This window comes from Asterias amurensis, chromosome 22 (genome assembly GCF_032118995.1).
Source record: "Asterias amurensis chromosome 22, ASM3211899v1".
Taxonomy (NCBI): domain Eukaryota; kingdom Metazoa; phylum Echinodermata; class Asteroidea; order Forcipulatida; family Asteriidae; genus Asterias; species Asterias amurensis.
Window position 1 is genome coordinate 9,978,797 of NC_092669.1, and position 27,479 is coordinate 10,006,275.

Here is a 27,479-nt window from a genome sequence, read left to right on the forward strand (position 1 = left end):
TTTTGTTGTACAATGTAATTTCAAATTTGCTCTCTTCTAATAGCTCTTATATGCTGCATTTGACCATAATACTACACAATTTATTTGAATTTTTGCCCCGATAACCATCAATCTGTAAGACAAAATTTCAGTGACGAAATTTCAGGGAACCACTTTACACATACTGCAATGGAATTGCTTTATTTTGGACAGTTATGTCATGTGCAGCCACAGGGATGTTTATAAGCTCTTAGAAACTAAAATGTAAGCAAAATTTGTTTTAATTTACAATACAATAATTACAAAAATATAATTTTATAAAAATGTAGTTGATTCATGTTCGACTTGAAAAGTGACTGTGGCACCCCCCGGTCGCCGGAAGAAAATCTGCATGCGTAATATTTGCTGCGCAAAATAAACAGGGAGTAGTATAAAATGCGCCAAACGGCAATCTCCAAAAATAGGTAAGAATTTTATCAAATATCTCGTGCATTGTAGCCTTTAGGTGAGTATTTTTTGGGTTCTATTTAAGCTGTTCTGTGTCTCTTGTCCAAATTTAACTCCCAATGTAACTAAACAAGCATCAAAAACATGCAAATAAGTTAGAAAAAATACGGAATTGTAGGTAATCTCCCACAATGCCGCGTCTTGATATGGCCCCTAAACCAGGATAGTTGTTGCAAACTCCACATTGGTAGCGAAGATAACCGGGCGAAGCAAGCCAATTCATGTTTCAGGGCCGCCGCTAATTGGAAATTTTCCCCGATGCATTTTGGGCCTACCCAGAAATCTTAGAATTGTGTCCCAGAATTCAAAGCACAAATGCCAAGTTTTGTCGGCTGCTACCGAAATAGTTTATCGGCGACAGTATTCAAGCGTTTTAGACAGAAATTTTTAGAGCCAAAGTGATCGTACTTTTTGAAGTATTGGATTGCAAAATATGGCATACGTTTTAATGAGTAGCTTTCTGAGAAAAGGCGAGGAATGTTGCGTATGTGCACGTACGACGGATACGATTTTTGTTGTATTACTTTATAGTCTGATCCCCTGTCATGTCTGCAGGTTATGTGTTTGTGTTATTAGGAGGGTCAAGAAGCCAGACAGGTTTTCGTTGGTAATTTTTGTTTACAAATATAAAAAAATATAAAATCAAACAATATCCCAAAATGTGGCTTTGTTTTTTTGGTTTTACATTATTTCAAAATGACCACATAAACTTTTGCTCAACTCTGTCTTGGCAGGCACTAACTCTGGTCTGGAATGAGATTGTCATGTGTTAAATTAAATAAAATACAATATTATTAAAATTAAATCAAATTTATTTTGAAAATGAAAACAGGCCACCCCCATCCCAGTACTATCAATCAGTATCATGCCTATGTCAAATAGTTTTTGGTTTTTTTTTTGTTTTGTTTTTTTAATTAAAGCAATCGCACAACATCGGTAAACAGTATACTATTGTCCAAAGGCCCACACTTTGTGTATCACAACTTTACCTTTTTATAAAATAGCAAACCTGTGAAAATTTAGGCTCGGGTCATCGGAGTCTGGAGAAAATAACGGGAAAACCCACCCTTGATTTCGCACGTTTCGCCGTGTCATGACATGTGTTTAAAATAAATCCGTAATTCTCGATATCGAGAATTGATATTGTTTTAATGTTTTCTCAAAAAATAAAGCATTTCATGGAACAATATTTCAAGAGAAGTATTTCACCATTACCTTCTGAACCCTGTAAGTTATTTGTAAAATCTGTGAACTTTTAATTTTGTTTCTGTACCGAAAGTGTCCAATGGCTTTAGAACAAAATAATATTTAAATTAAAAACTTGAAAGTTAAAATCAAGTTCAAGTCACTTTTTGGTAGGCCATGACTCACAATTCAATGCTTTTTTAGCAATTACCTCTTCTCTGCATAATGGTTCAAAGTACCCGGTTGCCAGACAAACATTTCACCACCTATCGTTCACCGCATCATTGGTGCACCATCCACACTGCACAGTCGACACTAGTTTAGTTACGATAATCGTAACCCTCAATCCTCCGGCCGGTCGGAAAGGATGGAAGGTTACGGCAGGTCAGGACACATTCATCAGTCAGAACACACTAAAATAGTTACATAAAATATACAAGAAAATAGTAGCTGCCCTGTTCGTACTTTGTAGAATTGTAAAACTTATTCTTTAGTAGAGTTAGTGAGTTCTCAGAAACTATAAAAAAGTCTCAGAAACTATAAAAAATGGTACTGTCCGACAACCCACACCTACATTTTCATTTTGCAGAGGGCACTTTCATTACAAAATCTTCAAAAGTTCATAAACTTCTGAAGGGGCCCCAACGCCAAGAATAAATGCAACCGTTACCCTATGGCCTCTAGATTCATGTAATTTCAGCCCTGCAACGCCCCCTCCCCCAATGGTGAACCAATCAAAGACGCATGGGTGCCGTTTTAGCGTATGCACCCGTGCAGATTAACCGTAACCAATGGACATTTCAACCCAAACATTTTTTGGCAAAAACCACCCCAGCTCAAGATCTGTAACCTCAATTTGCCCCTTGTTTTTCTCCACAGACATTGACATATCATTGCCATGGATACAGAGGTGGCGGTACCCGTTTCATGTTCTGCGAGTAATGAGCAAGAGGTGATTGGTATGTTGCTGGCCCAGCAGGCCGAGCATGAGGAGGGCGAACTTCAAATAGAACAGCCTCCGACATCCGAGGTTTGTGGAGATTGAGTCTATTCTGTTTGCATCTATGGGTTGTTGTGGCCAAGCGGTTAAGAGCACCGAATTCAAAGTCTAGTTTGTGTGATCACCAGAGTGTGGGTTTCGAGTCCCAGTTGTGACACTTTGGTCCTTAAGCAAGACACTTAACCATTGCTTCGTCCTTCGGAGTTGACATAAAGCCGTCGGTCCTGTGTGTTGTGAAACACATGTAAAAGTACTCGGTGCACTTTCTATCGAAAACAGAAGGGGTTCACCCTGGTGTTCCTGGTTTGATTAGCTGCATATTGTGCCATGTGGTGATTTCTTAATCTTAGAAGTTTACCTGAATGTAGGATTTCTAACTCGAAATTTTTGTTTCTGTCCCAATAGGTTGAACATGGAGGGTTGCCCCCCGGTAACATGGCCTCTACTGTAACGGACGCAGGAGGCCTCCATTTTGGGGATGGGCAGACTCTTCAAGCAGTGGAGTTCCCTGATGGATCTACAGCTATCATACAACGCAAAGGTGACAAGACTACATCCATTCAATATTTTAAAGGAACAGCTTAAACTTACAAAATTGTTGTGTCAGTGCAGAACTCCCAAAATATTTACGTGACGAACAATACAAGTTTTGGATTGCCAAAGCGTTGTTCCTCGGGAGAAAACACGAGTGGGGCAACATTCGCAGCAACAATGTCAAATTTGTGGAACGTTGTGTGGTAACATACTTTGGCTTCATGCTAAGCAAGATTTGTCTGTGCTTAGCAAGTTTTTGTCGAGCAGGCTCATGAATTTGGGCCCTGGTTTGATAATTTGTTAAGAAAGCAGGCCTGGAATTTCATCTTCGAAAGGGCAAGGCCATTTTCATTTTGCACAGGGCACTTCCATCCATTGTAAAATCTTAAAGTCTACGGGAGACTCTTAAAAGGGCTCCAAGGCTCCTAAGACATGGGGCATTGAAGGTCGTGACCTCCTTGTAATTCAAGTGTGTCTTATTTTCAGACCTTGTGGATGGACAGGCAGTACAGCTAGAGGATGGGTCCACAGCTTACATCCAACAAGTCACTAACAAGGGTAACTTAAATCAATCAAAACAGACTCCCAGAGGACAGTATTCTCACTTAAGGTTTCCTAGCATCTGGAGTGTGTTGTGGCGACCCCAACCAAAGCCCAACCGACGCAACAAGTCGGGTACCGGTTGGTCTGAACAGCATTGCACCGCGCTTAACACGCAAAAACGCTCAACCGATGACCAATGTTTCTTGTTGGGGTCTCAAAACGCACTCAAGATAAAATATATTTTGGGCTCATTTGGTCATCGAAGTTGCAAGTAAATAATGAAAAAAAAGAACACCCTTGTTGCACGAATGTGTGTGCTCTCAGACGCCTGAATTGAAATATTTAAGTGAGAACTAACCTCTTGTGAGAAGTCACAAGTTTTTAACCATTTAGGGAAACAAAATACAGAAATGCACTCTTTTTATTCAAAATATTAAATTTTGATATATTTTTTTTAAATTTTGGTTTTACCCATATACGCCGATGTACGTTAGCACTGTATACTGTGAAAAAAAATCACAGGCATATTACTAGAGTGGGATTCGAACCCACAACCTTTGCAATTCTAGAGCAGTGTCTTACCAACTAGTTGCTGGTAGCTTAGAGGCTTTAGCTTTTATTCGGACAAGGACTAAGGTTCAAACCCACGACCGTTGCAATTCTAGAGCAGTGTCTTACCAACTAGTTGCCGGTAGCTAGAGGCTTTAGCTTTTATTCGGACAAGGACTAAGGTTCAAACCCACGACCGTTGCAATTCTAGAGCAGTGTCTTACCAACTAGTTGCTGGTAGCTTAGAGGCTTTAGCTTTTATTCGGACAAGGACTAAGGTTCAAACCCACGACCGTTGCAATTCTAGAGCAGTGTCTTACCAACTAGTTGCCGGTAGCTAGAGGCTTTAGCTTTTATTCGGACAAGGACTAAGGTTCAAACCCACGACCGTTGCAATTCTAGAGCAGTGTCTTACCAACTAGTTGCCGGTAGCTAGAGGCTTTAGCTTTTATTCGGACAAGGACTAAGGTTCAAACCCACGACCGTTGCAATTCTAGAGCAGTGTCTTACCAACTAGTTGCTGGTAGCTTAGAGGCTTTAGCTTTTATTCGGACAAGGACTAAGGTTCAAACCCACGACCGTTGCAATTCTAGAGCAGTGTCTTACCAACTAGTTGCCGGTAGCTAGAGGCTTTAGCTTTTATTCGGACAAGGACTAAGGTTCAAACCCACGACCGTTGCAATTCTAGAGCAGTGTCTTACCAACTAGTTGCCGGTAGCTAGAGGCTTTAGCTTTTATTCGGACAAGGACTAAGGTTCAAACCCACGACCGTTGCAATTCTAGAGCAGTGTCTTACCAACTAGTTGCCGGTAGCTAGAGGCTTTAGCTTTTATTCGGACAAGGACTAAGGTTCAAACCCACGACCGTTGCAATTCTAGAGCAGTGTCTTACCAACTAGTTGCCGGTAGCTAGAGGCTTTAGCTTTTATTCGGACAAGGACTAAGGTTCAAACCCACGACCGTTGCAATTCTAGAGCAGTGTCTTACCAACTAGTTGCTGGTAGCTTAGAGGCTTTAGCTTTTATTCGGACAAGGACTAAGGTTCAAACCCACGACCGTTGCAATTCTAGAGCAGTGTCTTACCAACTAGTTGCCGGTAGCTAGAGGCTTTAGCTTTTATTCGGACAAGGACTAAGGTTCAAACCCACGACCGTTGCAATTCTAGAGCAGTGTCTTACCAACTAGTTGCCGGTAGCTAGAGGCTTTAGCTTTTATTCGGACAAGGACTAAGGTTCAAACCCACGACCGTTGCAATTCTAGAGCAGTGTCTTACCAACTAGTTGCCGGTAGCTAGAGGCTTTAGCTTTTATTCGGACAAGGACTAAGGTTCAAACCCACGACCGTTGCAATTCTAGAGCAGTGTCTTACCAACTAGTTGCCGGTAGCTAGAGGCTTTAGCTTTTATTCGGACAAGGACTAAGGTTCAAACCCACGACCATTGCAATTCTAGAGCAGTGTCTTACCAACTAGTTGCCGGTAGCTAGAGGCTTTAGCTTTTATTCGGACAAGGACTAAGGTTCAAACCCACGACCGTTGCAATTCTAGAGCAGTGTCTTACCAACTAGTTGCCGGTAGCTAGAGGCTTTAGCTTTTATTCAGACAAGGACAAAGACACATGCTTTTAAACCCCTAAACAAAGGTACTAAATGTATTTCAACGTTCACTGGAGTCAATACATGACAAAATAATACAGAACTGTATGGAAAGGAACCAAAACTATCCACCAAAATACAACACCTTCGTCTGAGATTTGCAGGGCATTCATACAGAAGCACCAAAGAACCTGTCTCTCAGCTCATCACCTGGTCACCGAAACATGGAAGGAGAAACAGGGGAAGACAAAGGCTCAGCTATACAATCGTAGTTGCTAGGGACATTGGGGTGCTTCCAGCTGATCTTCCCAACCTAATGAGAGATAGACAGGGATGGGCAAGCCTCAACATGATTCCGACCTCAGTCGACTAGAGAGAGAGACTAAATGTCGCCTTATGCTATAAGGTGCTAAATAATTGGGTCTCAGAGTTCATCACTGCAATAACCTATCCTCCTGAAAGTTTGTATATACTCAGCGCCTTGAGTACCTTGTTTGGTAGATATGTGCGCTATATAAGACTTCGATATTATTATATTCAACATTTGGATTTGATCTTCTTGACCTTTTCATTTCTACAGCTCCAACATTTGAGGAAGGCCAGGCTGTCCAACTGGAAGATGGCTCTACTGCTTTCATCCTCAGAACACAACCAAAAGGTATCGTAAACGTCTTGGCCAAACAGGGCCTAGTTTCATGGCTCTGCTTATCTGTGCTTACGAACACCATTCTCTGCTTGCATGGCAAGCACCAAATTTCTGATGCAGCTGTATTGACCTCGTAATGTGGTGTATACACTCCCACAAGCCAAATTCACTGCTAACCCTAGACTTGTGGACAAGTCGTTAAATCGGCCCAAGCGGTAAGATAGTCGAGTTGTAACGGTGCTCTCGCGAGATCACTGCTCTCACGCGAACTGCTGGCTCCCCGATTTGTTAATGAGGAGTAGAATATGCGCGTAGAATACGCGGAGTAGAATACGGTTGGTGTAAGCGCATAATTCCTGCTTCTCTGATTCTCTGCTTACGGTAAGCAGAGCCATGAAATTGGGTCCTGATAACCAAAATGTGAAGTAAGAGTGCGTTTTGGCAAGAGCAACCAGAAACATGTTTTAGCTTTGGCCATTGGTTGAGCTTTTTGGCAGGTTTGGTTAAACTACAATGACGAGGCTGTAACAACCCAAAAGTAATTGTCTTGTTGGGTCGGTTTAGGTTTCAAGATTGCTGACTCTAAAAACTTTAATTCCACAATCCTCTTTTAAAGCCATTGCACCCTTTTGGTAAACAGTATTTTCCAAGGCCCACACTTCGTGTATCACAACTTATATATAAAATAACAAACCTGTGAAAATTTAGGCTCAATTGGTCATCGGGAGTCGGGAGAAAACAACGGGAAAACCCACCCTTGTATCTGCGCTTTTCGCCGTGTCATGACATTGTGTTTAAAATAAATCTGTAATTCTCGCTAACGAGAATTGGTATTGTTTTTAGTGTTTTCTCAAAAGGTAAAGCATTTCATGGAATAATATTTCAAGAGAAGTCTTTCACCACTACATTTTGTAAACCTTGTAAGTTATTTGTCAATCTGTGAACTTTTTGTTTGTTTTCTGTGCCGAAAGGGTCCAATGGCTTTAACTCTTCTTCCTCTTCTATTTCAGGTCAAAACTTGCAAGCTATTCAACTTGAAGACGGCTCCACAGCATTAATTCAAACAGAGATTTCACCTGAAGGGTTTGCTGACCACTCACAAGGTTTGTTACATAAAAATCCGACCAATCATGTACTCTGTTTTATACAACTTAATGAAAAGTTACCAAATGAAAAAAAAGGAACTCACCAATGACATCTTGGATTTCTTATATTGATTCTCCAAAGCCGCGGAGTCAGTTCTGAGTTGGTCTCAACGCTTCGACTAGCTTGCTCTAGTCATCGTCAGGAGATTGGCAGTACAGTTAATTACGATCCTATTAGCTAAAGCAGTAATCCAGTCTATTTTCTACAACATCCGCCCTGGTAACAGTTAAAAAGCAGGACAGTTCTTTTCAGAACTGAGAAGTCTCCAAAACCTCCGATTATCTACTCCGCGGCAGTAGAACAAAGCAAGACAGTTATCTAAGAACAAACTCTACCTGGCTGAGGTCTCAAATTCAATTCAAATACTTCAGTGAGAAATTACCTCTTTCTCAAAAACTATGTTACTTCAGAGGGGGTCGTTTCTCACAATGTTTTATAATACTATCAACAGCTCTCCGTTGCTCGTACCAAGTAAGTTTTTATGCTAACAATTATTTTGAGTAATTACCAATAGTGTCCCATGCCTTTAAGAAGCTTTATGATATTTGGCCCTAAACTTAATATCACAACACGATTTATTTTGTATTTTTTTTCAGGTTCCTATGGTACTGATGAAGCTGTGGATTCCACAGCACTCAATGTATTGGATCAGTTTACATGTACATCGCAAGTAAGAAAAGAAAGATAATGGATATTTGTGTAGAGCCGGTAGCCAGTATTGTAGCCATGGTGTGCTGTGCTGGGCAGGCCTGACCAGGACTCAAGATATTTGCCCAGCGCTCTGAGCAAAATACACTGTGTTTCCCCTAGAATAGTGTCCACTGTGCATTGATCTAAGACACAGCTTATGATAAGAACTTTACATTATACAATTGTTGCACGCTGTGACGGGGTCCATGGCGTTTTGTACACTCGAGGGGGAAAATGGCACTCGAGGCGAAGTTGTGTGCGTTTAGATGGTTGATTCCGAGACCTCAAGTTCTAAATCTGAGGTCTCGAAATCAAATTCGTGGAAAATTACTTCTTTCTCAAAAACTATGGCACTTCAGAGGTAGCTGTTTCTCTAAATGTTTTATACCATCAACCTCTCCCCATTACTCGTCACCATGTAAGGTTTGATGCTAATAATTATTTTGATTAATTACCAATAGTGTCCACTGCCTCTAAGGATTTTTGTTTCTGACCGTCAGATGGAGAATGAGGCATCTAGCTCCCAGAGCGATATCAGCAAAGTGAGCGAACCTAGCATTATGCTCAAGACAATCAATCTGGTCCATCAACCAATGATCACCAAAACCGCTCTCTCTGAAGGCTCCTCATCAAAGGGTTTCAGATGCAGATACAAAGAATGTGGGAGGATGTACACCACTGCACATCATCTTAAGGTATGAAAGTAGGGTGTGGCTAGGGATATCAGGGCGTGGCTGAGGATATTTGGGTGTGGCTAGCGGAGCTGCCAATTTTTCCTGAATATGGAGAAAGATTCCCCTGAATATCAACCAATCTTTCGATGTACTGATGAAAAAATTGAAGATCTCCCTGATTATGAAAACTTTGTCCCTATTTGTGGAATATTTGTCACAGGTTCATGAGCGTTCGCACTCCGGTGAAAAACCGTATAAATGTGAAGCACCGGGATGTGGGAAGGCGTTTGCTTCGGGCTATGGACTGAAGAGCCACACTAGAGTCCACACTGGTGAGAAGCCTTACCGGTGCCCTCAAGAGTTGTGTACCAGGGCGTTCAAGACGTCGGGAGACCTACAGAAACATGTCAGAACTCACACAGGTTAGAATCTCAATCAGTGCTAATTACTTTATGACAATTGAGTACACTGCCAACCCTCCTACTTGCCATCTACTGTTCGACCACTCAATACTCAGTTAACCTTCCTACTCTCTAATAAACCATTTAGCACACTGCCCTCCTACCGTCGGTACTTACAGTCAACCCTTCTACTTTCGATCCATTCTTAACTTCTTACTTTCTGATCATTCTGTACACATTCTGTACACAGTCAGAGTTTCAAAGACAGTGGACACTATTGGTAATTGTCAAAGACCAGTCTTGTCACTTGGTGTATCTCAACATATGCATAAAATAACAAATCTGTGAAAATTTGAACTTGATTGGTCGTCGGAGTTGCAAGATATTAATGAAAGAAAGAAACACCCTTGTCACACAAAGTGGTGTGCTTTCAGATGCTTGATTTTGAGACCTCAAGTTCTAAACTTGAGGTCTTGAAATCATGGAAAATGACCTCTCTCTCGAAAACCGCGTCACTTCAGAGGGAGCTGTTTCTTACAATGTTTTATACACTAAACCTCTCCCCATTACTCATTACCAAGTGAGGTTTTATGCTGATAACTATTTTGAGTAATTACCAATAGTGTCCACTGCCTTTAAATGCATGAATATAGTACTCAGATATTTCTGATACACAGTTGTGCCGCCTTACAAAATCCATGCAGCTGACTATTTTTTGACTGGTTCATCTTGTCAGTGGAGTGTGAGAAAATAAACATTTGCCATCTTTGATATTGCAGGGGAGAGGCCATTCAAGTGCCCATTTGAAGGCTGCGACAAATCCTTCACAACATCAAACATTCGCAAGGTCCACATTCGAACGCATACAGGAGAGCGGCCGTACATATGTGATGAGCCAATGTGTGGACGTGCCTTCGCTAGTGCTACTAACTATAAAAACCATATGAGAATTCATACAGGTGAGTTGCTCCTTTTAGTACACAGTCAACCCTCCTACTGTCTGGCCATTCAGTACATGGTCAACCCTCCTACTAACTATAAAAACCATATGAGAATTCATACGGGTGAATTGCCTTTCCTTTTGGTTCTGTAGAGGGCGTGTCAAGTCAACCCTCCTTCTGTCTGACTATTTAGTACACAGTTAACCCTCCTACTGTCTGACCATTCAGTACACGGTCAACCCTCCTACTAATCCAAACTCCAAACCTGGGGTGCAAGATGTCTCAGCTAGGAAATACATCGCGATATTAGTGTGATCCTTATTGGATATTGCAATATGTCTTGATATTTCGATATTTCAATTAAAACCAAATCGATCCGATATCGAAACCGTTTTCCAAATTAGTATTGCGTTATTTGATAATATCGCACAAGCTTATTAACAACTTTTCTCTCCCATTAGGTGAGAAGCCTTATGTCTGCACAGTCGCTGGCTGCGGCAAACGTTTCACCGAGTACTCCAGTCTTTACAAGCACCATGTCGTACACACCCACTCCAAGCCATACATCTGCGAACACTGCGGCAAGAACTACCGGCAGACGTCAACGCTAGCCATGCACAAACGCACGGCTCATGGGGATGTCGAAGACGAGATGGAGGATCAAAATCAGTTCTTAGCGGTGCATACGGGTGAGTAAAGGGATCACATTGTTTTAATGGGATTCAATGGGATTCAATTTGGTTCAATGAGATCCCATGCCTATCCCATTGGTCCCATTGAATATGTCCCAAATTCCACACCAATTCCATAAGCCTTTTTGAGGTATGGCGGACGTGATACGCGCGCATCACACGCCGCGACTGATGCCACGCTCACCATGTTGGTGGTCATTAGGTTTACGTGTAAACGCCGCGTCGTCCTAAAATGTGCACTTCACTGAAGAACATACGTTCTGTTTCTATGGTCAATACACACAAATTTACCACAGCTTGACAGTGTTGTAGCATTGTGTCCGCCATAGCTCAAGAAGTCTTATTGAATCCCATTGATTCCCATTGATATTTTGTATGTGATTAAATGGGATTCCATTGTTTTAATGGGACTCAATGGGATTCAATTTGGTTCAATGGGATCCCCTGTTGATTCCATTGGTCCCATTGAATATGTCCCAAATTCCACACCAATCCCATTGAGTCCCATTGATTCCCATTGATATTTTGTATGTGATTAAATGGGATTCCATTGTTTTAATGGGACTCAATGGGATTCAATTTGGTTCAAGGGAATCCCATGCCTTTCCCATTGGTCCCATTGAATATGTCCCAAATTCCACACCAATCCCATTGAATCCCATTGATTCCCATTGATATTTTGTATGTGATTAAATGGGATTCCATTGTTTTAATGGGACTCAATGGGATTCAATTTGGTTCAATGGAATCCCATGCCTTTCCCATTGGTCCCATTGAATATGTCCCAAATTCCACACCAATTCCATTGAATCCCATTGATTCCCATTGATATTTTGTATGTGATTAAATGGGATTCCATTGTTTTAATGGGACTCAATGGGATTCAATTTGGTTCAAGGGAATCCCATGCCTTTCCCATTTGTCCCATTGAATATGTCCCAAATTCCACACCAATTCCATTGAATCCCATTAATTCCCATTGATATTTTGTATGTGATTAAATGGGATTCCATTGTTTTAATGGGACTCAATGGGATTCAATTTGGTTCAATGGGATCCCCTGTTGATCCCATTGGTCCCATTGAATATGTCCCAAATTCCACACCAATCCCAATCCCATTGAGTCCCATTGATTCCCATTGATATTTCATCAGTGATAAATGGGATTCCATTGTTGTAATGGGACTCAATGGGATTCAATTTGGTTCAATGGAATCCCATGCCTTTCCCATTGGTCCCATTGAATATGTCCCAAATTCCACACCAATTCCATTGAATCCCATTGATTCCCATTGATATTTTGTATGTGATTAAATGGGATTCCATTGTTTTAATGGGACTCAATGGGATTCAATTTGGTTCAAGGGAATCCCATGCCTTTCCCATTTGTCCCATTGAATATGTCCCAAATTCCACACCAATTCCATTGAATCCCATTGATTCCCATTGATATTTTGTATGTGATTAAATGGGATTCCATTGTTTTAATGGGACTCAATGGGATTCAATTTGGTTCAAGGGAATCCCATGCCTTTCCCATTTGTCCCATTGAATATGTCCCAAATTCCACACCAATTCCATTGAATCCCATTAATTCCCATTGATATTTTGTATGTGATTAAATGGGATTCCATTGTTTTAATGGGACTCAATGGGATTCAATTTGGTTCAATGGGATCCCCTGTTGATCCCATTGGTCCCATTGAATATGTCCCAAATTCCACACCAATCCCAATCCCATTGAGTCCCATTGATTCCCATTGATATTTCATCAGTGATAAATGGGATTCCATTGTTGTAATGGGACTCAATGGGATTCAATTTGGTTCAATTGGATCCCCTATTGGTCCCATTGAATATGTCCCAAATTCCACACCAATCCCATTGAGTCCCATTGATTCCCATTGATATTTTGTATGTGATTAAATGGGATTCCATTGTTTTAATGGGACTCAATGGGATTCAATTTGGTTCAATGGAATCCCATGCCTTTCCCATTGGTCCCATTGAATATGTCCCAAATTCCACACCAATTCCATTGAATCCCATTAATTCCCATTGATATTTTGTATGTGATTAAATGGGATTCCATTGTTTTAATTGGACTCAATGGGATTCAATTTGGTTCAATGGGATCCCCTGTGGATCCCATTGGATCCCATTGAATATTTCCCAAATTCCACACCAATCCCATTGAATCCCATTGATTCCCATTGATATTTTGTGTGTGATTAAATGGGATTCCATTGTTTTAATTGGATTCAATGGGATCCCCTGTGGATCCCACACCAGTCAATAGACCCTTCCCATGAAATATGTAAATTGCACATAGCGCGTGCGCACTAACGTTTTGGTTGGCAAAATGAGGGAACATCGTGCTGTTTTGTACACGGCTAATGGGTGCGTGACGCAAACGCGATTGCGCGTCTGCTTAGTGCACAACTCTATGACGTTTGCCAACCAACAGGGTCTGTACGCATGCGTGAATGTGATTAGCATATTTCATGGGAAGGGTCCATTTGTTTTGTCAAATTTGTTTGTGGCGTGTCATGGACTAACGGTTTAGAGCACCGGCCTCGAGCTCTGGTGTTTCTGATCAGCAAAGTGTGGGTTTCGAGTCCCAGTCGTGGGCCAAATTACATGGTGCTACATGTATGTAAAAGGAGTAGGTCTCATAATTCAACATAGTCCCACATACCTTGAAGGAAAATACTTGAGATACAGCAAGTGAGAAGACTGGTCTTTGACAACTACCAATAGTGTCCAATGTCTTTAAAGGGATATTCAAAATTGGTAAGAAAAAAACTTGTCTACGACCACAGATTTACATCAAACTTACACAATCGAATGATAGTAGAAAACATCCATTGAAATATTTCTGTCTGAAATGTCCTTTTTGATGAAAAATAAATGAAATTAACTTCCCATTTGGAGTTTAGCGCTCAGTGAGTGTTTTATTCAAAATGTTTAGTAAGTTTTTTCGCTATTTTGTGACACAGATGGCCGGTTGTTCTCAAACTTCTCAAAGTTCTACAGGTTTGTCACTTTATGTAATGGTGGATTACATAAAGTGCTTACACCATGTACACTGCCAGTAACTGTTTTTGTATGTATGTTCTTTTAAAGTTCAAAAAATATTTTAGTGAGAAATTACCTCTTTCTCAAAAACTATGATACTTCAAAGGGAGTCATTTCTCACAATGTTTGAATCTATCAACATCTCTTTGTTGCTCATCAACAAGTTCCTTTAAAGCCATTGGACACTTTCGGTAAACAGTATTGTCAAAATGCCCACACTTCGTGTATCACAACTGATATTAAAAATAACAAACCTGTGAAAATTTAGGTTCAATCGGTCATTGGAGTCGGGAGAAAATAACATGGTGCTATGTAAAAGGAGTAGATCTCATAGTTCAAACTAGTCCCACATGCCTTGAAGGAAAATACTGTATGTTAAAGCGCCTTGAGTAACACTGAGTGTCGGATATGAGCATTAAATATGAGAACCCACTATTGTTGTTATTATTAACGCAAAGGAATTTTTACATTTTTTTTATTGTTATATCGCAGAAAGAAATCAAGAAATTGTCGGAGGTGTTGTGTCTTCAATTTTGACGACGCCTACCAAACAGCAACGCGTCCAATATGAAATTACTACCGTAACCTGTGAGGGCGCTTCGCTCGGCACAGACACCATCGTCATGCACGCTGCAGGAGTACTTCAGCAGGTGAGTCAAAGACCAGCTCTGGCTTAGCCAGAGCCGAAATCAGAACTGCATTTTGGAGAAAAAAAAAAGACTTAGCCAAGTTTCAGAACCAGAGCCCAATTTCATGGAGCTGTTAAGCAGAAAATACTGCTTACACATACTGAATTATGCGACCTACTCCTTTTACATAGCATCATAGCAAAATACTGCTCAACAAATTTCTTTGCTAATCAAAAATAGAGTGGGGCACCAGCCACAACAATGCAAACTTAATGTAGTTTTGGCTGGTAACCTGTTTCTGCTAAGCAATACTATTCTTTGCCTAGCAATTGTTTTGTGCTAACAGGCTTTGCCGAGGTCCTTAATTCATAGAGCTGCTTGAGCAGCAATTTCGCTATAAGTTGTTGTGCTAAGCAAAAAGTAGCAGGATTCCTATCTCATATTATTGAGACATATTATTTTAATCATCATTCTCGCATGAATTTTACAAGTTTTAAAAAAAATTGAAATATTTAACATCAAAAGTAAAAAGGAAAAGCGTTTTTTATTCAATATTATTATTTTTATTATTTATGTGGTTGTTAAGGCCGATGCAGCCAACGTAATCCAGTCACAAATTGACAACATTGTCGGCTCGACTGGTAAAGTTACCATGGTGACGAATGTGGACCCTGAGGTTGCCATGGCAGCCATCAAGGCAGTGGAGGAGACGGCCCTGCATGTTGTGTCGGCCAATGGGCAGGAGCTAACTGAAGATCAGGTTAGTTCTGGATCTGGGTAGATATTCTCAAATAACTTATAGACCTTATGCGTAATTTCAGTAGGGCGCCCTCACCCAGAGGTCAAAAAGGAGGTTGTTCATTGGCCAACCCTGTGATTGTTTCATCTGCCGTTTTCCCTCGAAGATGGCGGCTGGATGACATCAATACATAAAAGCTATTAGAGAAAGAGTTGGTGGGCATGGTGTGGTAATAGCCACTGTTGGGCGGCCTATCCAGGGCCCAATTTCATCGAGCTGCTAAGCACGAAAATTTGCTTAGCATGAAATTTCTTCCTTGATAAAAACAGGATTACCAACCAAATTTCCATTTTGTTGCCTTTCCTTGTTACTGGTTTTCAGCTGTTGTAATGCTTATCTTGAAAAGCACGTAGAAATTTGGTTGGGAAATCCTGTTTTTATCAAGGCAAACATTTCATGCTCAGCAAATTTTTGTGCTTAGCAGCTCTATGGAATTGGACCCAGGACTCACATTTTTTGCTCAGCACTCTGAGCAAAATACATTGTGCCGTACAGCACAGATTTCCCCTGGAATGCGTCAAAATATTATCCACTGTGCATTGATCAGAGACACAGCAAATGATAAGGAGTATCAAATGTCACAGAGAAAGAACACATTCAAAAGGCAATTCAACTTATTGCATGGCTCATAACTTGAACAGTTTAGAAACCTGGCCTCATGATTGAAGCGTGCACTTCAGGAATGATGGCCCATAATGAAACATGGGTCCTTTGCTGCCGGCTACTTTTTGGGGGGGGTTTTTGGTTTTGGGGTTTTTTTTTTTCCGTTTTTTTTTTTTTTTTTTTTTTTTACAGATTTGTTTGGCCTCCATTTCCCCCCAAGCGGGCCCGGCACCCCACGCCGTAAATTTTAGGTCTTTCGAATGTCCCCCCAATCTTTCAAGACAAGGCAACATGCTTATAAGCATAAATGACAGGCTCAGGAGTCAATTTAACAAAAGATGTCATGATTTTAAGCAAATTTATTCAATGGATCAAGCAAAAATTTCTCAAAATGCACCACAGAGCAGCTTATGCTCGGAGAGTAATGCTTGCGCGCTTGCTAAGTACTTTGACAAAAACCAGCTACTTATACTTTTTTCACCTGTTACTTCAAAACTGTGGACAACCCTGACACAAGGTTAGAGACTTGTAGTTTTTTTTCCCCACTTTCAAAAGGACTCTATTGGTTATCCCCAAGTACTGAACATCCTCCCCCTGTTTTTATTCATCTATCCTATTGGATTTTGTATTGACAGAGGCAGCAACTACAGGATGCTATTGTAGCTGTTAACGCACAAGAGACTCCAGAGGGAGTGAGTATCGCTAATGTAGCTTCCGCAGTTGAAACGGACACAGCTATGGCATCATTAGAGGCATAGAGCTAGTCACTCAGTGGGGGTGAGCGCAAAAGTCAAACTTTCTTACAGTAACTGAATGGATGATACATAATTGGTCTTCAAACCCAATTTCATAGAGCAGCTTAAAGGCAGTGGACACTATTGGTGATTGCTCAAAATAATTATTAGCATAAAACCTTACTTGGTAACGAGTAATGGGGAGAGGTTTATAGTATAAAACTTTGTGAGAAACGGCTCCCTCTGAAGTGGAGTAGTTTTTGAGAAAGAAGTAATTTTCCACGAATTTGATTTCGAGACCTCAAATTTGAGGTCTCGAAATCAAGCATCTGAAAGCACACAACTTCATGTGACAAGGGTGTTTTTTTCTTTCTTAGTTATCTCGCAACTCCGACCAATGGAGCTTAAATTTTCACAGGTTTGTTATTTTATGCATATGTTGAGATACAGCAAGTGAGGAGACTGGTTTTGACAAATACCAATAGTGTCCGTTGGCTTAAGCAGAAATTAATGCTGAAGAAATGAAAACTAGTGAAAACTAGCAAGATACCAGTCATAAATGTTACATGTGACTAACGTCCGTCGATGTCGGTTTTTTCCCATAACCGATATATCGAAAATTTAATATCGAGTATACTCGATATATCGAGTATTTCCCGCGCGCAAGATGGAAGCCTAAAAACAGCACTTGGTATACCCATGGAGGTAGAAATATATATACCGTAGACTGACAGTTTAATAGGGTTACATTTCAACCTGTTTTTGTCTGATCCCCCGAACTTGTTTGTAGTTCAAACAATTTCAAATTGCGTAGTCCCGCCCCGATTATTTCTGGTTTTACAACAAAGTATGATCGCCGCTACCGCTGGCTTGGCCATTTGGTGAACGCTCACCACAATTCTCGATTCGTGATTGGCCATGATTGGCCGTCTCAAAATGACACAGAGCCTTTGTGAGTTGCGTGACTCGCCGACATTAAGGTGTCAGTTGCCGATGCATTGACGTAGAAGTGTCAATCAAGTTGTCCGACGGGCGCCCGGACTACCTTTACGGTTGAAAATGGTTGAGATAATCATCGAAAAAAAATCACTAGAAAGTCCCGCAAAACACAGACCTACCACTCCGACTCCGCGATCACAATATACAACGCACGCAGCATGCAGTCACATAGTCTCCAATAAAGGCTCGTAGTCTTTTTACTTTGCATTCTATAACAAAGGCAAGAAACATTGAATGCTAGAACGCCCTCTATTGTCGAAATAACGCAGTGCATCACGCGTTACCGCCTTGACCAAAGACTGCACGTGTCTGTGCATGCTTGGGCAAACGGGTTTTCCCCCCGAATTGCAATAACCATACACGCTGGTGTGCACGCTTAAACCGTACAAAAGCATAGTCTTCGCTCGTACGCACGCAATAGCCGCCGACAGCGTGGTCTGTGCTGCGAAGCATAAAGTTCCTCGGAAATGTTAGCTTGTTTACAACACAACGTGTGGGCTTTATTTGACCAAAATGACGCCATTACGATACCTTGGATTGTTAGAAAGATTATTTTACTGTATAACGTAAGATTGTTTTCTTCCTTGTTTTGTTTTGTCTTGTTGATTCGGGGAAGTTTTTGCGGGGTGAAGACGCATTGATTTTGATCACATGCGCAATGGGAAGTTGCATCTTAAACAGCCGATGGGGCAGCAGCGGCGGTTTCTTTTGAGGTTTTACCGAGCGCTCGCCGCGGGGTCGTGAACTTCTGCGGCGGGCCGGCGGCTGATGGCGAAAACACAAAGAACAAGCAGACATACTTGGTTGTAAAACGTATTTTATTTAATAGGGCAACTCAAAATGATGAAACTACATAACGACGACGGCTTTTCTAATACTCAAACACAGATTTCTTTTAAATAATCGGACACTCTTTTGGTATTTTCGATATCATTTAGGAACATCGAAATTTTCAAAACATCGAAATTATTTTCGATATATCGAAAATTCCGATATTACGATATGATTATAAAAGTGACATCGGCGATTTCGATGTCAAAAAAATATCGAGTTTTTGAGTATTTTCGATATATCGACGGACGTTACATGTGACTTGGTATTTTGGCTGGTAACCTCATTCTGGCAGGCATGGTTTTCCTTGTACTTAATTCTGATTCCCGATTTTGTTTGCCCTTGGAGAAATCTGAAAAATTGTGATCAGATAACCTGAAAATGATATTAAAGTCAACACCATGTACTTGTCGGTCATCCCTTGCAGTCAGTGAAATTGTCCCACTCTTTTTCCAAGGAACCAATATCATGCCTGTTCAGGGCCCAATTTCATGGCTCTGCTTACCGCCGAATTCTGCGCTTACGATCGCGATTCCCCGCTTACGTGCAAGCGCCGAATTTCTGCGCTAGCCTTGTAGAAGCGTAGATTTCCTAGTAACGTGAAGTACGCACGCGCAGAAGCCCAAATTCGTCGCTAACCCGTGAAATACGCTTGCCGTAAACACAGAATTCCCTGCTTCCGTAAGCGCCGATTCTGTGCTTACGGTAAGCAGAGCCATGAAATTGGGCCCTGGTAAGTGTAATTTTGAATTACAATAAGTTTAAAAGTCCAATACATCATCAGTATTCAGAAGAAGTAAATGCATTCTAATCCTCTAGTTTGTATCAAGGCAATGTAAAACAAAAAGAGGTGCTAAACCTCCTCATATGACCGGCGAAAAAGCCCCCCTGGCCTAAATTTATTTATTTCAAAACGTTTACTTCAAAAATACCTTGTAAATCTTACTGTAAAAAGTCAAAAAGCGTATGAGCTGTACTTTTGATTTTTGGGGTTGAACAAAGAATTGACTAAAGTGGGATTCGAACCAACAACCTCCGAATTAACGTGCCGTCGCTCTACCAACTGAGCTGTCCAGCCCTATATTGGCGGTGTCCCTATTTTGTCAATATCTCTGTTTGGGGGTGCCAGGTATCAATATAAACCACAAGGGAAACTGACTGGGTAAATTTTGAAATGATTTTTGGGGTTGAACAAAGAATTGACTAGAGTAGGATTCGAACCAAGACCTCCGGATTAACGTGCCGACGCTCTACCAACTGAGCTATCTACTAACTAGCCCTATATTGGCGGTGTTCTATTCTTTTTACAGCTTTACTTTTGTTTACATAATACCATTGTTATACGCTGTGACAGGATCCACAGTGTTTTGTACACGGGAGGGGGAAAATGGACACTAAAAAAATGCTAATAGCATCAAACTTATAGAAAATTGGGTTGAGATTACAAGACGTTTACAAGTTCCTTCAGCCATCAAAAGGGCCATTCAAAATATCCAGTCTTTTAAAATTGTGATATTGTTTTTATAATTTATAAAGCTTTGACAACTGTAGTCAGGAAAAGCCATTGAAATGTTGGGATAGCTGTAATATAAAAAATAACTGTTTCATTTGTGGCATCACTATGTCATACTATATTATACACATATTGACTGGCAATGAGGTAACTAGTGTACGTCTATTCCCCCGAGGGACTTTGAGTGACCAAAAGAGGGACCTTTTTTCCCGAGGCCGAGGGAAATAGGTCCCTCTTCTGCTCTTCGGGCACTATTCCCGCAAAACACATGGGCGCGATCACTAGACTATATTAGTTCACCCCATGTGACCGTGTTTCAGCCAACCAGAATACAGAACAAGCAAGAGGTGTGTTATAAAGGATAATATTGAACGGTTGTCTTTTTTTGTGCGAAAATTTGGCTGGGTTGGTCAAAACATCTTTGAAAACTGTTAAAACTTTTAATGTTGGATATTCCAAATTACCCTTTTACCAATCATGTTTTATGCCTTCATGTTGGACACAGTGAATCTGTTTTTGCCGAGCGCAAAATATTTTGTACTTTACAATATGGCGTGCTTTTATAAAACTGAAATAATATTTCCGTACAACCTTCATTTTCAATAATTGTATTTAATGAAACAAATTAATTCAGATTTCCTATAACAATTTATCATTATTTATTGTTTTATTTTAGAATACTGTGATAATAATTGTATATTTGTTTCCATTTTTGATACTTTGAATGAAAATCAAAAAAGGAGGTAAGGATAACTGCAAACTTGTCAGGATTCTTATGATCAAGTAATAAACCACAAGGGAAACTAACTGGGTCAACTTTGAATAGTTTGTGATCAACAAAAGAAAAACTTACAACAGCAGGATTTGAACCTGCGACATCTGGACTAACATGCCAGCGCTCGACCAACTGAGCCGCCTACATGAGGGGGGGAGGGGAAAGCGAGTCAGATGCCATTCAACCTGTTACTATACTGCCGTGTAGCCAGGGATCACACCTAATTGTTGCCTGGTTGCCTCATGCTAAGCATGATTGGTATGACTGGCCTCATGCTAAGCATGATTGGTTTTGGCTGTGCAGTACTGAAACTAGGATGTAGAGGTTCTTAAGATTAAATCTACAGATTCTTTCTTGGATGCTGCAAGTAGGCTATTTTTAAAGTGCCTTAAAATAAACTGTAAGTCGATAAATTTTGAGTATAGCGGCCATCTTGACTTACTCCCATTCAAATCGATGCTACCAAACCGAGGCTGGAAGTAAAAATAGTCTGGTTCCTTTTTGTACATTGAAAATATCAGTTTCTATTACTGTCATTTGATACAGGGAACATGACCCAAGATGGTGGCACCATGATGGAGGTATATTCTTTAACCTCCGAACTATAGATGTAGGTATGAAAGAAGCTTGTAGTCAAAGCTTTATCATTGAAAAAGAGTGTTGGGTCACACGTAGGACAGCTCTTTGAGAATGTATAAATACATGTAGTTCTTATAATTGATTAATTCTTAATAAATTATTAGAAATGACAAATGGTGATTGTTATTAAGTGTCTGATTTCACTTCATTTATAAACCCTCATTGTGTTTTCAGCTTGTGTAAAGCAGTGGCACAAATCAAGGAAGCTTTGGTTTTTGTAACCACTCGATTGGGGTTTTTTTTCTGATTTTTTTAAATGTGGTTGTACTTGTATACAATAAAAATTAACACATTTTAGGGATATCGCTAAGACTCCCACGCCCTAAGAAGCGGATTGGCGCAGAAATCTTCTAACATCCAAATTTTCTGGGATAAAAATAATATATTGCAGCGTAAAGCTGCCACAAGAATAAAACAATATAATGTATGGTGTACGTACAGAATAACGTATTGTGTACATACACAATAAGTTGTTTTTATGTACAAGATAACTTATCGTGTACGTACACTTGTATGTATTGTGTATGACACTAATAGTTTGGATTTATAAATTATCGTGTACGTACACAATAAATTATTGTGTATGTACACATGATTCATCGTGTCGTACACGTTTAGTTATCATGTACATACACGACGAGAGATTTTTTTTGTGGTGGCAATACTTTGATCTTCAAGCGGTCTCTCAAAACGTTTTTGTTTCCCCACTGAGAGCCTCCTGTAATTTTCTTTTGTTTTGATTTCTACTTATGTTATTTTGTTTTTCTTGTGAGGCGCTGTGTTAATTGTAGAGCGCCATAGAAATGTTTATTATTATTATTATTATCATTATCATTATCATTATCATTATCATTATCATTATCATTATCATTATCATTATCATTATCATTATCATTATCATTATCATTATCATTATCATTATCATTATCATTATCATTATCATTATCATTATCATTATCATTATCATTATCATTATCATTATCATTATCATTATCATTATCATTATCATTATCATTATCATTATCATTATCATTATCATTATCATTATCATTATCATTATCATTATCATTATCATTATCATTATCATTATCATTATCATTATCATTATCATTATCATTATCATTATCATTATCATTATCATTATCATTATCATTATCATTATCATTATCATTATCATTATCATTATCATTATCATTATCATTATCATTATCATTATCATTATCATTATCATTATCATTATCATTATCATTATCATTATCATTATCATTATCATTATTATTATTATTATTATTATTATCACTATCACTATCACTATCACTATCACTATCACTATCATTATTATTATTAATATGCTTCTGTACAATATCTTTTAATGAAGAATCTATTTCCAGTAACACCCATGATCCAAATGAAAAGACCAATCGGATATTGGATCTATGATGCATGAAGACAGCAGCCAAAATTAGCCACTTTTGGCCTAAATAAGCACTGGCGAAGCTTCTGACCTCATAAGGAAAACACAAATTCATAATAGACAACTTTATTAAAAAAAAGACACATTGAAAGCAAAATAGACCAGGGATAAAGGCGCGATCAATGTATACAAGGTCATCTTATAAAGAAAGTGGGGTAAGGCTTTTAATACGGTATAAATAAGGTGCGGCAAAGGAAAAAAGACATGTTGTATTATCTATTTATATGATTTTTATATTATTTTTCTGGTCACCAGTTATTAAGAGCAGTGGGCCTTACTGTGGCACTATTGGTAATAACTTGATGTTACCTTTGGTAAATTTTCAAAGACCAGTCTTCTCACTTGGTGTCTATCCCAACATATGTAAAAAAAATAAGAAACCTGTGAAAATTTGGGCTCGGTTGGTCATCAATAGAATATTGTAAAAACACCCTTGGTGTGCTTTCAGATACATAATAAAAGGCTTCAGCTGAAGTCTTTTATCAATTTAGTGAGAAAGTACATCATTCTTAAAAACTATACGTTACTTCTGAGGGAGCCGTTTCTCACAATGTTTTACACTGATATGATGTCTCCATTGCTTGTTATACCCTCCATGGTTATACCAAGCAAGTTTTTATGCTAACAATTATTTAGAGAAATTACCAATAGTGTCCAGTGCCTTTAAAGGGTCTGGGTACTTTTTGTATGACAAAAAACACAATGTCCACAGATTGACATCAAACTAACACAGTTTGAAGATAATGATGGTAGAAAGCTTCCCTGAAAATATTACTTGCTGAAGTGCTATAGTTTTTGAGAAATGAATCAAACGATGTCACCAAAATAAATTTCGTCCTAGTGACCATGAGACGAATATTATTTTAGCATGTAAAAACGTATTTTCATGACATGGTTTTACTCATTTCTCAAAAACTACAGCATCAGCAACTAATAAGCTTTCTACTATCATTATCTTCAAATGGTGTACTCGTTACAAAGTGAGCTTTTATGCTAATAATTATTTTTGAGTAATTACTAATAGCGTCCAGTGCCAACCTCTGAAAATTTAAAGCCATTATACACTTTCGGAACAGAAACAAAAAATAGTTCACAGATTTACAAATAATTTACAGGGTTTACAGAAGGTAATGGTGAAAGACTTATCTTGAAATATTATTCAATGAAATGCTTTACTTTTTGAGAAACCATTAAAACGATATCAATTCTCGATAGCGAGAATTACGGATTTATTTTAAACACATGTCATGACACGGCGAAACGTGGGGAAACAAGGGTGGGTTTTCCCGTTATTTTCACCCGACTCCGATGACCGATTGAGCCTAAATTTTCACAGGTTTGTTATTTTATATATAAGTTGTGGTACACGAAGTGTGAGCGAGCTTGGACAATATTGTTTACCGAAAGTGTCCAATGGCTTTAATATCAAAAGGTCGCGTTTATTAGATAACGCTTAAACGCCGGAGCGAATATGTCCATGCAGGAAGAATAATCCCTTTAGGAAAACACAATCTGAGAAGCGTTACCACGGATACGCTATTTTCACCATAACCGTATACTTTGAGTGAAATGTTTCTAAAAATCCATTTTACTATCCAAAGCCGCTGTGTACTACGTGGTACTACGTAGATTTGTATTGCCATTAAATGCAGTGGACACTATTGGTAATTGTCAAAGACCAGTCTTCTCATTTGGTGTATCTCAACATATGCATAAAATAACAAACCTGTGAAAATTTGAGCTCGATTGGTCGTCGAAGTTGCGAGATAATAATGAAATAAAAAACACCCTTGTCACACGAAGTTGTGTGCTTTTAGATAGTTGATTTCGAGACCTCAAGTTTAGAACTTGAGGTCTCGAAATCAAAGTCGTGGAGAATTACTTCTTTCTCGTAAACTATGGCACTTCAGAGGGAGCCATTTTTCACAATGTTTTATACCATCAACCTCTCCCCAAGACTCGTCATCAAGAAAGGTTTTACGCTAATAATTATTTTAAGTAATTACCAATAGTGTCCATTGCCATTAAATATCAGAGCCATTACCAATTACGTACAGACTATTAATGTTGGTACCAAAATTAATATTCTTTATCCCCGATGCAAATTTAACATCTATTAACTTAACAGAACCCTATTATGCGCGAATTTGAATGCGCTTTATTGAAGTTCAATTAATTCTTGCTGAAATTACTTTATGAAAAAAAAAAAAAAAAAATAAATCATTGTCACAAGCTAGGCATTTCAAAGACCATTGTTTAATAACTCAATAGCTTTTTATTTTTTTATTTTACATTCTCTCCTGTCACAGTTGACCTGTTTACGCTAATAAATTCCTTTATTCAATAATTAATTGTTGGTAACAAATATCAAGAATGCACCCACGGCTGAATAGGCACCCGACATTAGGTGCATCAGCGCATCAAGTAAAAAAATGTCAAAGGAAAACTAATCATAAAAAGGCATACAAACAATTAATGTGTACTCGGCATAAATTAATGAAGATTAACAAAAATAAAACTATTAAAAATTAATCATTTTTAGATGCAACGATATGAAGATAATGGCACTATCAATACAATATTAATACCAAACGTGTCCACCGCTTTAATTCATTGGTTGTTAGAAAAATATCACGCTGTGGCAACGGCTGAAAAGCCGACATTAGATGCATCAGCGCATAAAGACACTGACACTATTGTTAAGTGTTAAAGACCAGTCTTCTCACTTGGTGTAACTCAACATATGCGTAAAATAACAAACATGTGAAAATTTGAGCTCAATCGGTCATCGAAGTTGCGAGATAATATTAATAATGATAGAAAATACACCCTTGTCACACAAAGTTGTGTGCTGTCAGATGCTTGATTTCGAGACCTTAAGATTCTAACTCTGTGGTCTCGAAATCAAATTCAAGGAAAATTACCTCTTTCTAAAAACTACGTCACTTCAGAGGGAGCTGTTTCTCACAATGTTTTATGCTATCCCCATCGTACTCGTAATCAAGAAAGGTTCTATAATAATAATAATAATAATTTTGAGTAATTACCAATAGTGTCCACTGCCTTTTAAGGACGAAAACGGTGAATGTGCACTAGACACAAATTAAAGGCAGTGGACACTATTGGTAATCACTCAAAATAACTATTAGCATAAAACCTCACTTGGTGACCAGTAATGGGGAGAGGTTGATGGTATAAAACATTGTGAGAAATGGCTCCCTCTGAAGTGCCATAGTTTTCGAGAGAGAAGTAGTTTTCCACGAATTTGATTTCGAGACCTCAAGTTTAGAACTTGAGGTCTCGAAATCAACTATCTAAACGCACACAACTTCGTGTGTCAAGGGTATTTTTTCTTTCATTATTATCTCGGAAGTTCGATGACCGATTGAGCTCAAATTTTCACAGGTTTGTTATTTAATGCATATGTTGAGATACACCAAGTGAGACGACTGGTCTTTGACAACTACCAAGTGTCCACTACCTTTAATGAAGACACAAACTAAAACGATGAGGGTTTTGTAAAGTTAATCATTTTCATAATTTCAGTTTGATGATGTTTTTATTGGAAACTACATAGTGGAAGTTAATTTAAACTGCAAACCAAACACAATTACAAACTATTTTATATTTTGTTTTGATGTGCAATGATTCGTGAGAGTATATTACACTACAATATCGACTTTGGGAAGGTTAAATTAATTTTAAATTTTCTAGCTGTACTTTCCAATAAAACCACAATTAAACTGACATTACGGAAATTATTATCTTTACCGAACCGTCGTTATGCTTATAATATTAATAATGATAATATGGAACTTTTTATAGCGCAGGTGTCGCGCAAGCGGCGCTCATGGCATTGCGGTTCAAAACAATTATGCATCACATAATTAAAAACTAGACTTAAAGCAACCTTGAAATATATATACTTTTTTTCTTCAAAAATTAGAGTATATGTTTCTGAACAATAAAATAATTTTTGAAGTAATTGTTTTTAACGATTTATATGTAAAAAAAAAAAAAAAAAAAAAAAAAAAAGTTGTTCGGGGGTGTCTCCGCCTGCACCTTTTGTGACGTCAATTGATGCAGACTTTGCCTCGATCGAACATCGAACACACGTACGTGCAAGTACATTCAAGTCCTAGTCGTGAGTTTGTACGTTTCGAAAAAGTTTTTTTTTTGCATTTTTCCGGCAATGTCGACCAGGTGTATTGCTGCTGGATGCAGCAAAACAACTTAAGATGGGGTCAGTTTGCAAGTCTTTTCGAGCACTGTGCAGCAAACACTTCGAGCCGTCGTGCTTCGAGAATCCGGAATACACTACACATTT

The 27,479-nt window shown here is 39.0% G+C and overlaps 1 protein-coding gene across 3 annotated transcripts; it reads left to right on the forward strand.

Annotated features, from left to right (window-relative positions):
• The first annotated feature begins 387 nt into the window (after window positions 1-387).
• LOC139953655 (uncharacterized) lies at window positions 388-21,792 on the forward strand. 3 transcript variants are annotated; one of them, XM_071953160.1, is made up of 14 exons: window positions 388-443; window positions 2,551-2,701; window positions 3,077-3,212; window positions 3,692-3,763; window positions 6,469-6,546; window positions 7,545-7,637; window positions 8,277-8,350; window positions 8,871-9,065; window positions 9,265-9,466; window positions 10,225-10,404; window positions 10,848-11,075; window positions 14,649-14,806; window positions 15,372-15,545; window positions 16,823-21,792. In XM_071953160.1, the coding sequence occupies exons 2-14, from the start codon at window positions 2,570-2,572 to the stop codon at window positions 16,943-16,945; spliced, it is 1,845 nt and encodes a 614-aa protein (XP_071809261.1). In that variant the 5' UTR covers window positions 388-443; window positions 2,551-2,569; the 3' UTR covers window positions 16,946-21,792. The 3 variants fall into 3 exon arrangements, with proteins under 3 accessions (XP_071809261.1, XP_071809262.1, XP_071809263.1); XM_071953161.1 differs by lacking the exon at window positions 388-443 and adding an exon at window positions 810-1,093; XM_071953162.1 differs by lacking the exon at window positions 388-443 and adding an exon at window positions 1,702-1,713.
• The last annotated feature ends 5,687 nt before the right edge of the window (window positions 21,793-27,479 follow it).